Below are 17,106 nucleotides of genomic sequence, written 5' to 3' on the forward strand. Positions count from 1 at the left end.
ATAAATGAACAAATAAATAAATGAATGAATGCATAAATGAATAAATAAATTAATAAATGAATAAAGAAATAAATGAAAAAAAAGGAAAGATTTTTAGTAAATTAACATCGATGGGTAATTTGTAAAGGGTGTTTCTTTTAGAGCTGCAGAACTTTAAATTGCAATAAAACAACGATGGATTATTCGATTGACATGAATTTTATTTATCTGCACGATAATCTTGTGGCATTACATTTTAAATATGATTTCTAGCGTATGACCACCACGGCTGGCTCGGATGTAGTCCAATCTGGACATCCAATTTTCGATGACTTTTTCCAACATTTGTGGCCGTATATCGGCAATAACACGGCGAATGTTATCTTCCAAATGGTCAAGGGTTTGTGGCTTATCCGCATAGACCAATGACTTTAAATAGCCCCACAGAAAGTAGTCTAGCGGTGTTAAGTCACAAGATCTTGGGGGCCAATTCGCAGGTCCGAAACGTGAAATTAGGCGGTCACCAAACGTGTCTTTCAGTAAATCGATTGTGGCACGAGCTGTGTGACATGTTGCGCCGTCTTGTTGGAACCATTGCTCCTGGACATCATGGTTGTTCAATTCAGGAATAAAAAAGTTAGTAATCATGGCTCTATACCGATCACCGTTCTGGGCATAATCGTTTCTGAAGAAGTACGGACCAATGATTCCACCAGCTCTTAAAGCGCACCAAACAGTCAGTTTTTCGGGATGTAACGGTGTTTCGACATACACTTGAGGATTAGCTTCACTCCAAATGCGGAAGTTTTGTTTGTTAACGTAGCCATTTAACCAGACGTGCGCTTCATCGCTAATGGATGTGGTGCGTGATACTTATTCCGCACAGAAACATTATTTTCGAAATGAAATTGCATTATTTGCGAGCGTTGTTCAGGCGTGAGTCTATTCATGATGAGTTGCCAAACCAATCTGAGAATAAATCACTTGATGGCTGTTAAATCGGTCGCCATCTTGAACAGTAATGCCATTTTAAAGTTATATACCTCGAAAAAAAACAACCGTTAGAATGTAGAAGGTGAAATCCCATATTTTTGACGCAATTTAATTGCTTTTCTTATGTGACTCTTCATTAATCAACTACACCCATATATTTCTCCGAATCTCATCTGTAAACCTTTCAGCGCTCGCCGTAAAACCTCCAACATACATATATTTTTTTTATCTCGATTTCAAGGCTTTCCGATGCTCCAATTCTCGCGTCATTTCCTAAGGACACTTTCTCCGGGTCTTAAAACGACAATATACACCTAAGTTACGGCCGGAAGGAAAGTAGAGACCGGAAATAATGGCCATGCAAGAGGGTTGACAAAGGCGAAAGGGATATTTTTACAACGCTATCGGAAAATGGCCCCTGCGTAAACCGCCGTCGGCCGGCCGTGAAAGGAGTCCGGTAGCTTGTCTTATTTGGGGGAAACCCTTGAAAAAATAGGGCTTTACATATTGATTTAGAGATCTTTTGTGTTTTCAGTGGACACTGTTCTTTGTTCTAAGGGTTTTTCTGTATCTTATTTTTGATATTTTTTGAATGTCGATCCGACTATCTAGGTCCATATGAAATGCGAATAAGTTAAGGTAACAACATCTTTATCAAGAGATTTTAGGTATTTGCTGATCAAGTAGAATACAATTAATAATTTTTTCTACAAGCGTGCTCTATCAACTATTATTCAAGCATTTTAAGTTAAAAAGGGTCACTTTCCCACACAGTGCAGGAAAAACCTCCGCTATTTCTTTCCCGCACGCATATGCGTAATATACTATAATATACAACATGCAGAATAACGTTTTTCATTCATGTGTATGTGAATAATTGATCGAATCTTTTGCGTTTCAATTCATTCCAAGCGCTTTTAGAAAAAAAATAATTATTCTTAACTCTTGCGGAAAAGTACGGCTTTCCGCACTTGTTAGGAAAATAACTATTTTGAGAGCTTGTTGTCCGAATAGAATAGATCATATTATGTTTGTAAAATTTCTAATTTCGAGCTGAGAATATTCTCAAATGATTAGGTTCAGCTGATTGATGAGAAACAAATTCAAGTTTAATGCAGATTTATACTTTATCAGTATTAATTCCATCATTAGAATCATTTTAGTCAATAATATCATAATTTAATCTCACTTTTCGTACAGAGATACACAAGTCATCCCGTGATTACATCTTCCCAACGCAATCTCCTTCATGCGTTTTTTTTTTAGCCTGTTTCTTTTTCCTTCCTTCCCTATTCCTATTCTCCCAGCAGGAAACAGGCGTAGTTCCAACCCTGTCCAATGAAATTGTAATGTGCCAGCATCGCTCTTATTTAATAATCTCCGGGAAAACCCACATCTTCCCCATTCATCCAGCCATTTATATCGGACCTGGGATGAAAAAATCCATCCAATCTTAATCGCGCTAATCCAATTCTCCCGTCCTGGAAGAACGAAAGTGGAAGTTCCGAGGAGCCGACAATAGAGGGCGCATCTGCAGCGGACAATTTAGGTTCGGCCGAAATAATGGATAATTTCGCGCAGATGAAGATTTATCCGGTGTAAAATTCCCGCGGGATTTTATGCGAACTCCCCGCGCGCAAGAGATATTAGAAAAGGGCGCTGTCTGAAATTCATTAGGCGTTCGGAAGACCGCCGGCCGGGCGCAGGATGGAAATTAGATATTTTTATCGGGTTCTTGATTAAACGGGAGAATATGAGCCAAGACGGCCGGGGAATCCTGATGAATAATATAGTTCCGGGCTTGCGGCTCCCCATTAACACTTGTTGAGCGCGAACGCATATTTCGATATGAATTATGGCTTTTTCCCCTGGGTAGATTGGAGGAATTACAGGGGAAGCTTTCTTTGCACCTCAGGTGGATATTCTGACTGAATTCTTATTGATTTTTTATACTTTCAGCCAACTAGGAGAGAATACGTATTGTTTGCCTAAAGTCATTTGGAGAATGTAGATTCAGAGTGAGATCTATCACTGTTTAACATCAAAGCTAGAACACTTATACAATCTTCAAACAGAAGATTCCAAGTGAGTAGTGACAACACAATAGCTTGTATCCTTTTGTGGTTGACACTTCCAGTGTGTGTACTCTTAAGAACAGATTTCACCTTAATGAATTTCTTTCCTGATCTGTATGCAAATAAATGAATTATTCTTTCTTTTTCTGTATTTCATGTCTGTCTAATCTCATTATTTTGTCTAGCCATTCATAGAATAGGAGGGTTGCGTTCCCACATTTGGACAATCACTGAATGGTTTCCAGATCCATTAGAATTACGAAGCTGGTATCATTGAAGTCATGAAGTCATTGATTAGTAACATTTTATGGTCACTATGTCATGATTAAGTGAGCACAGAATTTCGTTTCAAAGTCTGTTCAGTCTGAGTTCCCGATCAATCGGAAATTAAAGGTAATGAAGAGGCCAACAGACTTTACAGAAAAGGAGCACAAACTCCTTTAATTGACCCAGAACCTTTCTTTGATGAAGGCGAATGTAACTACTAGAAAGACTCTATCTTGAATCTTGCTGGGTTAGATCAAGCAGTTTCTTCTGAACTGCAAGATCTAAGAACTATATCGATCTTAGAAAGAATATGCTACACCGCCTCACTGGATTCCTCACAGGACATTGCTACCTTAGAATGCTTCTCATGAGAATTAGCCTAGCATAATCACTCAGCAATGGAATGGCTGGCCATCGCTAGCCAACGCAAACAATGCTTTGGACAAGATACTCGAAGATTTGAGGAAGTATTCTCCTTGAAACCATCTCAGATACTAGAGTTCATTAGAGATATTCATAGTCAAAAAGTCTATTGAACAATATCCTATCAGATATGTGCTGATAGATGCTGCTGCACTTGGAAGTATATTCAGAACTGTTGAGATGGCTTTTATCCTCAAAGCTTTATATTCACAGTAATAAGATGAGCTGTAAAAGAACTGTGTTTACATAAGTTTATGTAAAACGAGAAGATGCAATCCTAACAGCTCGTCAACTGTACCAGTTGGAAGAGAAGTCTCCTTTGAAGATATTATTGCATCTTATTTTCTACGGGGATAACTAGAAGCTGGAATACATCAATTTTGAGCTGATTTACATTCCGAAGGATATGTTAGGAATGACGCATTTTCGAGCTATGAAAAGTAAGAATCTTTTCCTCAATTATCCCTTCAAATCAGAGATCGAATATTTGTATATCCTAATACGATAGAATCGATTCCAATATATCATTCGATTATTCCCGTTAGTTGCGAACGTCGATTCCATCACACACATGAAATTTCCTCCGAGCATTCTTCAACACCGACTGCACATTCGACAATATCAGGCATAGAATTCAATCAAATCCTCTATCGACGAACGAAAACGACAAATCGGGAGACACGTCGCCTGCACGTTTACGCCGGGACGCTGCATCCTTTCCCAGCGTCGGGAAAACTACACCCAGAGTTTTCCGATTCCCCCTTCGCCTCGTACCCCCTTCCCGCGGCGAAGGCGAAGTAGAAGAAGTAAACAATATTTCGCGGTACGAGGAGGAAATACATCTGCATGAATATTGCAATTCCGCCGACAAATTTCCTACGAAGTTCAATTTCCCCCGTCTTTAGCATTGGCGGATGTCGATTCACGATCAGGGAGGCTGGGGAGAGGGGTTCCCGGGGGTTTATGCCTGTATCATTACCGGGAAACAACAGCGACCGGCTCACCTTTGAACCCGTACGAGTCTTCCAATTTTGGAGGCTGCTTGTTTTTTTTTCTTTTTTGTTAGCCCAAGCATTTCAATTTGCGTTCCGGTAGAGGTGCTTCAAAGAAACTATTTCCACTGTATTTCCGAATTGTGTTAGAGCAGGTCCGATAAGAATGTTATACATAGAGAAGAGAGGGAATATTGATTGATCTGGAAAAAGAGCCAGTGAAAACCGTATCGGTTGTCCCAAATTCGTTGCCTAGTGACCTCAGAATCCCTTTGAGCTAGAGAAAACGAGTAGCTCGATTTTTGAGACAATTAGTTTGCTTATAATCGCAATCCTATAAGTTCAAATTTTTCAAGCAGAGAAAATTTTAAAATTGGAAAAAATGTGAAGTTCTCATAACTTCTTTAATCCTGGAGCTATAAACTCAAAATGAAAACATTATACAGGAAATTTTTTCAGTAGAATTCACTGGTGTTATCTTATGTTTTCCGTTAAAATTAATTTTGAAGTTATAATACAAATTTTCTTTTTTTTTCAAATGTAAACCATAATTATTTCTATACCAAATGAAATCACAGATTATTAAAGATAGGCACTTGTTTAATATGCCGTGTGAAACTGAAACTTTCTATGATTGTTAAATGTTGATAAGAAATTTATATATCATGTTATATAATTCTGAAGAGGGTAAAAAAACTATTTCATTTGTTATACAAATTTTTAAGGTTTCAATTTGAGAAAACCCAAGTTAATGTTATAACTTCAAAACTAATTGTAAAGAAAAACAAATTATTACAATGGAAACTAATGAGAAGTGCTTATAGAATGTTTTTATTTCATGTTTACAGCACCATTAATGAAGAAGTTATGACAATTTTTCATTTCACGCCATTTTCCAATTTTCTCTTGAAGGAAAACACTGGAACTTATAAGATTGCGGTTTTCACTGAATTGAATATCTCAAAAATCGAGATCCCCTCACTATACACTCATTTACGATGAATGGTACTTCTTCGGTAATAAAATTATTTTCAAGAGGAAGAATATCCCTTTGTTGACGTGTTAGTCGTCCATAAGTTATCCGTTATCAAGACTATCACGTTAACAATTAGAATTCGATATGGGCCCATTCGGGTGACATTTCTGTAGCGAATTCGGAATATTTGAAAATGAACATCCAAGCCGACTTTGATAACCCGAACCGACGAGAATTCCTTTTGTCCTTCAAAATAATTCCACGCTATCCTAGAACCCGACCAACTTTCCTTTAGTTTCATCCCATCAAACCGATCCTCTCCAACCCTCCAATTTTATGGCGTCCTCCGTCCTCCAAATCCGTCGACTCTGACGTCGTTTGACACTTCCAAGTTGTAAAAGTAAGGGCGTCAAGAGCCGGACCTGATACACTTCCTTTTTTTTTCCGTAAACTTTTTCACCGGCCATTATCAATATTGACCATAACTCCCGTAGTTTTCCCAAGAGGCTTCGTAAAACGAAAAGTTTGAGAGTTGTGCAACCTTCGCCGATGTCGCAAAACCGACTCTAAACCATTCTTGTGGACCCTACGCGCTATACTTTTGTTTCGAGGGCTTATGAACAGCACACTGAGACTTTATTGCGGTTTTATCGTGTTTTAGTTCTGTCGATATTGGACCCTACAAGTAGGTGACTTTTTCGTTCTTTTAGGAATGTTGAGGTTATCTTAGTTTGATCTGAAAGTGGTAATGTGGTGAGAGAAAACAAACTGTTTTTGAATTATCAGGAGCATCTATCATAAGTAGCAGTACAAAATTAGGATCTGCAATTGCTCGAACAAGTAAGGGGTGTTTTTTTCGAGGTATTTAACTTTAAGTTGGCATTACTGTTCAAGATAGCGTCCGATTCAACAGCTGTGAAGTGATTTATTCTCAGTTTGGTTTGGCAATTCATCATGAATAGACTCACGCCTGAACAACGCTTGCAAATAGTGCAATTTCATTTTGAAAATAATGATTCTGTGCGGAATACGTATCGCGCACTACTCCATTTTATTTTGTTTAGCGATAAAACGCCCTTCTGGTTGAATGGCTACGTCAACAAACAAAACTGCCGCATTTGGAGTGAAGCTACTCCTCAAGTGTATGTCGAAACACCGTTACATCCAGAAAAATTTACTGTTTGATGCGCTTTTTGGGCTGGTGGAATCATTGGTTTGTACTTCTTCAAAAACGATGATGGTCAGAACGTTACAGTCAATGGTGATCGGTATAGAGCCATGATTACTAACTTTTCCATTCCTGAATTGAACAGCCATGATGTCCAGGAGCTGTGGTTCCAACAAAACGGCGCAAAAAGTCACACAGCTCGTGCCACAATCGATTTATTGAAAGACACGTTTGGTGACCGCCTAATTTCACGTTTTGGACCTGTGAATTGGCTTCCAAGATCTTGTGATTTAACACTGCTAGACTACTTTGTGTGGGGCTATGTAAAGTCATTGGTCTATGCGGATGAGCCACAAACCCTTGACCATTTGGAAGACAATATTCGCCGTGTTATTGCCGATATACGGCCACAAATGTTGGAAAAAGTCATCGAAAACTGGACGTCCAGATTGGACTACATCCGAGCCAGCCGTGGCGGTCATATGCCACAAATCATATTTAAAATGTAATGCCACAAGATTATTTTGCGGATAAATAAAATTCATGCCAATCGAATAATCCATCGTTGTTTGATTGCAATTTAAAGTTGTTCAAAATGTGGGAGGACTGCCCACAGAAAAATAAAATTAAGAGTTTGAAATGAAAGTAAGGGAGGCCTAGTTTTCATAGAATCCAAATGCTTTCGTGGATGTTCACCTGTCACTTAATTTCATTTATTTCTGATGATACCTAGAACATCATGTCCATTCGAGAAATTGACCAAATATAAGAAGGTAAAACTGATGATCAGATATCAAAATCTTGGAGAAGTTCAGGTATGACGCCAACACCGTTTACTTCTTCGTCGAATCGTTCCAATAACCCAATATTTGCCGTTTACCCCGACCAAATATTCAGCTTGCCATCGCTTCACTACCCCTACACACACACACGAAGAGATATATCGTCGGAACACACAAAGTTCATAGCAGGGCCACCCTAACGTGCAAATATTTATGAACCTATCATCCTATCAATTCTTCGAACAGGACGAACCGAAGCGTTCGCCTCCCTTTATACCGCCAGTCTCGAGAGGACCCGTCTTGAGGTTAATCGACGTCCCTCGCGGGAGACGTTCACCCCTCCGCCCTCCTAACCAAACACCGTCCCTGGGTCCACTTTGATCGACGAGCCGTGGTTTGTGTGGACACTGTGTAATATGCGAATATGCCGACGTATCCTGTTGCGGTGGCAAACATGCTAATCAGCTAATTCATCTTTTACGATATTGGGCGTCGACGCCGCCCTGGGCGTCGTCTTGAATATGGATTCGGTCAGGGGCTAGGTATAGCTTTTGAGCGGTCGAATCGTCTAAACAGCGATTCGGGAATCGTTAACGCTTATCCTCTGGCGAGGTTGGGTTCAGATTGAATCGTTGCTGATGTTATTTCAAGGTTTGATCGGAGTTTGGTGGTCGGTTGTTCAAAGCGAAGTTGGTAAGGTTGGGGTAGAGTTTGTTGGTTTATTACAGCAAGGTACTCAGTCTATTTTTGCTTGCTTATTCCAGATACTATAACCGACTTGATACCTATCTGTAGAAGGCATAATTCATCAAGAACAAATGATGAAAATGGCCAAAAACCTCTTCGATACTTTTGTAATCGAAAAAATTTCTGACAGGCTGCAATCACATCATTAAACTCACAATACTGTTTACTCAGGGTTTCTGGTTACTCAGAAATTCAAGTGATTGAAGAGGCTAACACGCTTGCCAGAAAAGGAACACCAACTCTTTTCATTGGCCCAGAACCTTTCGATATACCTACGAGAAAGAGTTTCACTAGAAGGAAAAAACCGAAAGGGAAACACTCTGATAAAATCTTCCTGAGTTGGATCATTCCAAAAAGGTTGATAATGCAAGATCTGAGAAGCATCTTGTTCTTAGCAAGAATATGCTATACCTCCTCAATCGATTTTTTTTAGAATCTGATAGTTTGTACTATCTAGGAGAATTTTGTCAACCTGTATGCGAATACAATCAGTTTTGAAGGAAATATCCAGAGACCACATAATTTTTTGTGGGACTATTGAGGTCCAATTACGAGTTAATCATATTGTATTATCATTGACCTACTTCAGACCAAGAAGTGAAATTCTTCATCAAAAGTAGGAAGTATCTTAATTTAAGGGTTTCCAATGATTGTCCGAAGTGAACCATTGAAAATAGAGCACTCCTCACATCTATTCAACTAACGGAAAAGAAATACGTTTTCAATAAGTATGCATTTCAACACAAGATTAACAAAAGATTTTTTCAACATGTGTTATGATTAAAATGAAGTATTACCATAAGTGACTCTTCAGCGCTGTGATATCGTTATCTCTACAATCAAAAGAGGCTTATATCGAAAGAAATTATGATATTCTACATTCCTAAATGTAGCTAGACCCAATCAACCATGTAGGAGCTGGAAATAAAAACTAAGGTATTCCATCGACGAAACGATTTATATTATCAACACTTCAGAAGCTCTCCCACACCGAAATGTTGAACAGTAATTCACTATGAGAAATAAAGTTCCAATATGACTAAAAAAAATGAAAATTTACTTACCGTCTCCCCGTTCTTCTTCAGCTTCCTCATCACCGCCAGCAGCCAGTCCCACTGCTTGGCGGCGTCGACGTCGTTTTCGCCCTTCCGCATCAAATTCGTGTTGAGCACGACGATCTGCAGCTTTTCGGTCTTGCGTTCGAACATGTAATACCCCCCTGCAACAACAAACACCGGCTTGAGGAAGGTCGCCTCGGAGGGTGCAAATTCGGGGGGGTTGAATTGATGGGGATGCTGGACGCACGGAATGCGGTCGGTTCTTTCGCATGCACGATTTCAGGTTGGGGAATTCGGCAGGGAATTCAATCGGGAATTTGTGGGGTCGAGGGTTGCGAATTTGAATTTTATGTAGCCCTGGGCAGTACAGGTTCTGTTAGACTGTTTGCTATAAGGAGATTAGAAAGGATAGGATGAATGAGAAAATGGCCGTGTTGTTTGATAGAATTGAAAATATCAGGTCTTTTTAGCAGTTGTTTAGTTCGTTTTTCCTCTGAGGTTTCGCATACTACTGCGCTAAGCATCTTCATAGCTTTCTAGGCAGAAGATTGTAACTCTTTACCGTAAAATAATTTCAATTCTTGGTAGTAAATGAAGTCTTTGACATCGAATCAATGAATGAAGGAGTGCTATAGTTACACGATGAATGTTTTGAATTTTCGTAGAAAAACATTTTTTTCAATGTATTTATGGAAAACTTGCGAAAGATTTTTGGGGGTTTGAATTTGTGCGAGTATTACAAGTTTGAATTTCAAAAGATTCGGAAATGTAGATTTCAACTCCGTTTACCATTTTTTCGTGGACCCCATAGTTCTCAGAATTTTGGACTCAAAACTTTGGAAAAATTTAGGCTTCTATAAGAAACGTCATATCTTGAAAAGTATAGGTCATACACTCCTGAAATAAAAACGTTTTTTGTAGTTTTAGAAGAGATCTATAGCATATTAAATTTTCAAGTCCTTATGATCTCTGACCAGGAGAACACTCCTCCGTAAAAATGATCAAAATTTTTTCCAAAATTTCAGTTTACACTCTATAACTTTTGAAATAATGGTCAGATCTTATAACTGATAGTATTTTCTTAATCCCTTACATCGATTTACTAGGAGGAGTTGTATTGTAGTGGCATGATGGAACTTTTAATTTTTCGTAAAAAAAAATTTTTTCAAGGTAAAGGTATGAAAAATTCTCTGAAAAGTTTTTGGTTTTTGACTTTTGTTTTATTCCGGAATTTGGTAGCTTCGAACTCTCAGATTCTAACGCCATCCACCGTTTCTCCGTAGCATCAAAAGCTGTCGAAATTGTGACCTCAAAACTTTGAAAAAAAGCGATAGAAGTTAGGCCTCTGTAAGAAACGTTATTTCTCGAAAAGTTTAGATTTTACACCTCTGAATATAAATATATACGTTTTTTGTAATTTAAGAAGAGATATATAGCATACTGAACTTTTAACTCTGTATGATATCTGACTAGGAAATGACTCCTTCGAAAAAATGGTTCAAATTTTTTAAAATTTCAATTCACACAATATAACTTTTGCAATAATGGACTTATCTGATAACTGATTGAATCTGTGATATGTAGTACAAAAAAATATCCACGCTGCACACGGATATCCTAGAAATATGTTATGTATAATAGATTATAATGCGCATTCGCCATTTAGCATCGATGAACCCGACGCATTCGCCATTTCGCAACCATCATCCGTTTTTTCCAACCGAGTCGTTTCTCGTACAGCCATCGTAGAAAACCATCAGTCATCCCCTAAGAGTCAAATCTGTTCGGTGTCGGCAAAAAAACCCATCATTTCCTACCGAGTGTAGCAGATGCATTTCGGGGGACCGGTGTACCTGCATCCCGTCGTTTATCGATTTCCCATCCATCTTTTGGGCCGTTCTTCTACCACCAGACGCATCAATCCTTCGCCAGTCATCCGTCATCTTTTGAAAGTTATCCGACAGGTATCAGGAGTAATAAAAGGGGGAATAATTCCTCTGCAGGTGCTTTCTTCGCCCTCGATCCCGAGATCGATCTCGGACACGTCTGGAGATCGCGGACCGATCGGGAGGCTGCGTTCCCTGATAGATGGATGTTTCGGGACTTTATTACGTCGGTTTTGGACAATGATCGAGCGGGGAAAACGATGAATTATAATGGGCGAAGTGCGGGGGTATGATTTATAGCCCGGGGAAGCATCCTGGGTTAAATAGGGAGTTTCGGGGATGAAGAGAGGGATGAAATGGCGTAAACTATGCGAGGATGATTGAAGGGTAACCGCGCACTTAACACATGATGTATGTGCTCGATGAGACGATGATGTAAGAGGGGCTTTACTTTCAACGAACTGTTTCAGAGCGTGGGTTTATGTTTTTCGCTGCTGCCTTCGTTTCGGGCGATTGATGGGGATTTAGGGAATGGGGACGTAGTTTGGGGATTAACTTTCGTTGGGACACCGATTATGGATCAGTGCTAGCGTACAATATTCTTCAGCAAACGCTAGATGGCAGATTTCGAATTCCCTATAACGTAAGACCGTATACCGTAAGAAGACGCCTACTATTCCAGAATAGTTATTTATAATTCAAGTAAAGGAGAAATTGAAAATCTTTCAAAAGTTCAAAATTATTGAATACGCTAAATGATAAGTTTTTCAATTGTTCATCATCGCAAAGATCATGACTTCTTAGATTTTTCAATATTGTTGTAAATCCTATTCCCTATTTTCTGTATTTTAAATATATGTCAACGTTATTAAGTACAAAAATGAGAATATCGAGCTCGGTCAAAAACCTCATATTCGAATATAATCTAAAGCCTCCTATAAATCTTCCATGCGAAGAGGGTCGTGATAAATCCTCTAAGGAAAACCATTGATTCACTGAAGCTGATTATTTTCTATCATACACGGAAAATAAATCATTCCAATTGAGGAAGCAACATGAGTTATACAACGAGATCCTCTGAATTTCACTCTGTGCAAATTTTCATATTCTAGGAGACGTTGCAACCGCATACTTCTTAAATTTTCCGACTACAATCATAATCTCTCAATTTCTCCGGTTCCCGTCTATCCCGGGAAATAAATTGCTTCCTCCGATCTGCCAGACTCACGACATTGTGCTATTTCGCACAGAAACAAATATGAAGATTCTCTCTTTCTTGTTTGATTTGTATTCTACCGAATCCGTCAGAAAGGCTTCTGCAAATTTGTTTGTGTTCCCTTGGGATCATTTTGTATGAGAAATATCAATGGGAGGGGCGAAAGAAAGGGATTTATCTTCGGGGAAGATGTGGAATTTTCGCTTTATAAAAGAAGCACCTATAGAATGAATAAAAAATATAAAGAAAAGATTTGAATTGGAAAGGACAAGGCTGATATATGTTTTCCATTGATCCTCCAACTTTTCAATACCTTTTTTGTGAAAAGATTTGTCTTTGCTTTCGAAATAGGGTTCAACTTCGTCAATCATTTCTTCATTACTAGTGCGGTGAACATGAAACCAACACATTCTACATTCATTGGAATCCATTGGTGTTATGATTCATTTTTAATTACAAACTTGAACTTTTTTGGAAGTAAATCATAAAAATCTCTATGTATAATAAATATAATCGCTTTTTGTTTCCTTCTCAAAAATATATAGAATGATATACATATGAATTTCTCAACAAACTGTGAAAATCATTATAAGATTCAGTTTAACACGTGTCTATCTTACCGTTACATTTTTCCTTTGCTCACATTCAAAGAACAACATATGTACTTGAAAATGTTGAAAGATCGATAAATGGTGGCCACCGAATATTTTAGTTCACAAAGTACCATAAATAGGCACTTGGTGGATTTTCCGTGTGAAACTGAAACATTTGATTATGGTGTTCATTGAAAAAAAAACAGAAGTTACATTGAAAAAAAAAATTAGAAAACTAATTATATAAAAAAAAGTTCAGAGCAATAGATTCTACTGAAAAAAGTGCTTGTAGAATGTTTTTGTTTCATGTTCCTAGCACCATTAATGAGGAAATTATGAGAATTTTTAATTCACCTTTATTTTTCAATTTTCTTTTATAGCTTGAAAACAATTGAACTAAAAATGTTGCGGTTATCAACAATTCTTGTTTTCATTTCTCTTTAGCTCGAAAGTATTCTCAATATACATTTTTAGTTCGAAAACGCTTCGAAATGTAACAATTGGTCAACATAATATGTAGATTGTAATCCCACACTAATAAACACCCGCTCTGGTTTTCCCCAGCCAGCAGGCATATCTCATCACCTGGCAATAACCAGACTACGACGTCGGCCGTCCCGACGCGCGAAACGGCGTCCCATCTGCATAGAGCGAATACCGCTCCCCGGGACTACTTTATTGCATATGCAGCGACGATATTGGTTCATGAATTCGCGTATAATACCGTTTGATACCCGGCGCACCAAAAGCAAAAGCTCTCCCGAATTAAAGGAAATTTCATTTTTATGACGGTCGTAAAATTCATCGCAACTTTCGGCATCTCCTATGTAAATTAACCGTAGGTGCGAGGGAGAAAGAGAGAGAACCGGCAACATGCGGCCGTCCCATTAATCCTACGGAGAAAACTCGCTTTCCAAGCCGGAATTGGATACAGATAAAGTCGAGCGTTATGACGCCGGAATGGCGAAATGATACTTTATTGCCGTTCGGCGTTTGTTGGTTGCCGACGACGGTCCGACATTGTTGCGACAATGCGGGGGTTTTCAGAGTTTTAGGGGGGAACTGGATAACCGCGGGGATGATTGCCTCTGGAAGTCCCGGTGGGGTTTTATCGCGTTTTCCTACGTTTTAGTTCGATGACTCCAGGGATGGTTTTCTTCACGTCATGTTTCTTCTATGGTTGAGAGAAAAGTGGTTAAATTCTGCATTTCGACGTGGCATCATTAAATGTTGAATTAACGGGTGTTTTTTTCGAGGTATATAACTTTAAGTTGGCATTACTGTTCAAGATGGCGACCGATTCAACAGTTGTCAAGTGATTTATTCTCAGTTTGGTTTGGCAATTCATCATGAATAGACTCACGCCTGAACAACGCTTGCAAATAGTGCAATTTCATTTCGAAAATAATGGTTCTGTGCGGAATTCGCATCGCGCACTACGTCCACTTTATTTTGTTTAGCGATGAAGCGCACTTCTGGTTGAATGGCTACGTCAACAAACAAAACTGCCGCATTTGGAGTGAAGCTAATCCTCGAGTGTATGTCGAAACACCGTTACATCCAGAAAAACTGACTGTTTGGTGCGCTTTATGGGCTGGTGGAATCATTGGTCCGTACTTCTTCAAAAACGATGATGGCCAGAACGTTACAGTCAATGGTGATCGGTATAGAGCCATGATTACTAACTTTTTCATTCCTGAATCGAACAACCATGATGTCCAGGAGCTGTGGTTCCAACAAGACGGCGCAACATGTCACACAGCTCGTGCCACAATCGATTTATTGAAAGACACGTTTGGTGACCGCCTAATTTCACGTTTTGCACCCTTGAATTGGCCTCCAAGATCTTGTGATTTAACACCGCTAGACTACTTTCTGTGGGGCTATGTAAAGTCATTGGTCTATGCGGATAAGCCACAAACCTTTGACCATTTGGAAGACAACATTCGCCGTGTTATTGCCGATATACGGCCATAAATGTTGGAAAAAGTCATCGAAAATTGGACGTCCAGATTGGACTACATCCGAGCCAGCCGTGGCGGTCATATGCCAGAAATCATATTTAAAATATAATGCCACAAGATTATCTTGCGGATAAATAAAATTCATGTCAATCGAATAATCCATCGTTGTTTTATTGCAATTTAAAGTTCCATAGCTCTAAAAAAACACCCCTTATATCGAGTTATAGTCAGCTTCCTACCTTTTGAAGCCTCCCATTTCTTCCCTCCCTTGCTTCCTCAACCTAGATCAGAATAATCCGACTACCAATCTCTCTCAACATCCGACTTCTTCTCGCAGTCATTTATCAAAATGTTACACTCGTTTTGTCATGTCTGTTCCTCGGATCAGTTGGGCGCAGAATATCGAACATCCGTCTTCCGTTCGATTGGGGAAGATCCGTTTCCAGAGTTGTCGACCTCGTAGGGTCGCCCACGGGTGCGATCCCACGGGATAACCGGCTGCCGTCGACTCTTTTTTTTTCGTCTCGGACGATCGTGCTAAAACTCAATTTTCGCCCCTCGTGATGTGTGCAAGCCGTGAGATGGAAGGCACATTGGAGAAATTCATTAATGACCGGATATAATTGGATGACGCTGGATGTTCCATCCGTGAGAAGAAGATTCATCAGAAGAATTGTTTCAGGTGATGGCAATCTTTTCCAGAAATAATTCAGACAAGTTTTGAAGAGGAGAGATAAATATGAAGATTTTGAATTCAAGATTCAGGTTTATCTTTAGGTTTCATAAAGGCAACAAAAATATCGATTAGACAAGATTCAGAAGGGATTAGATTCAGGGCAAAGTCACAAATTTAAACTGTCGTCATGTCAATGCTTCACAGAAGGCACTTAAAACTAGTCAGCTGTTCCACAATAATTTGAAGCTCAGTTGGTAACAGTTGCATGGGCTTCTTCGTGTGATAAAGTCTGAGTTTTCATTGCTGAACTGCTGCCCTGTAATGATCTTTTTTCAGCCAGATGTTTCATGGTTTTATGGCTTAACTTGAAGACTTATCTAGAGGTACTTTTATAGGAACTCGATAGGTTTTGAGTCCTTACATGAATAATTTGTGAAACGTACTTAGATAATAGGATAGATATTCAAAATAGCAACTCGAAGTAAAATGTACCTAGATTATTGTTACTAGAGTAATTGAAATACTATAGATGTGCCAGTAGATGATCTGTCAAAGTTTTTCATAGGGCTAATACACACAAATTTCTTGTAGAAAGCGTCATCAGAACAATAGAAGATACGAACGTAATATCAAATCACCAATTGCAACGTTAGAGACCACATATACCTATATACAGTATAATAGTCTCCAATGGCGCATTACTTCATTTTCCTCATATTTTTGTGTTGATCAGTGTATACTCTATCTCATTACCGACAAAATTGGATAGGGATCGTCCGAATCAGGGCGAAACTCCTTCAAAGTGACCAGCATACGTCCGTCAGAGGACAAAAAGGTTTCAAACAAACCGGCATATTGCGGGTAGTTCAGAAAGGACGATATTAATTTTCATCTCATTCGTCCGACCTCCGAACCCGCCGCCGTCGGATAATTCGAGAATTGTGAAACGGAAATTCCTTTGATGTGAATCGGCCCAAAATTACATATGGCGGCCACAATCGAGAGGCCGACTTTGAGAGATGCGGGACCGTCAAAGCGGCGGCGGACGCCAGTTTGCTCAGACGACGTCCTTTTTGACATTCCTTCCGACTGGCTGCAGGATCAACAGTCGACGTGGGGGGATTTGGAGGCTGCGTGACATCTCTCCTCTTGCATGAGTGCGTCAATTTGCCGAGGGCGTATCGCTCTGCTGTTGATCTGCTGATGTCGTGATTGACATTTGGTTTGGCTTGGGGTTGATGTTTTTTTTCATTGATCAACAGTTTCGAATATCCACTATCTGATAGTGGGTAGCTGAGAGCGAAAGACCAA

At 39.2% G+C, this 17,106-nt stretch overlaps 1 protein-coding gene across 1 annotated transcript in view; it reads right to left on the reverse strand.

The window, feature by feature from the left end:
- LOC123674531 (acid sphingomyelinase-like phosphodiesterase 3a) overlaps positions 1-17,106 on the reverse strand; it is a 214,802-nt gene that overhangs the window by 57,169 nt on the left and 140,527 nt on the right. Inside the window, exon 6 of the mRNA XM_045609426.1 lies at positions 9,467-9,621. Within this exon, the coding sequence (XP_045465382.1) occupies positions 9,467-9,621 (155 nt within the window). The remainder of the gene's footprint in view (positions 1-9,466; positions 9,622-17,106) is intronic.

Source organism: Harmonia axyridis, chromosome 3 (genome assembly GCF_914767665.1).
Source record: "Harmonia axyridis chromosome 3, icHarAxyr1.1, whole genome shotgun sequence".
NCBI classification, from domain to species: domain Eukaryota; kingdom Metazoa; phylum Arthropoda; class Insecta; order Coleoptera; family Coccinellidae; genus Harmonia; species Harmonia axyridis.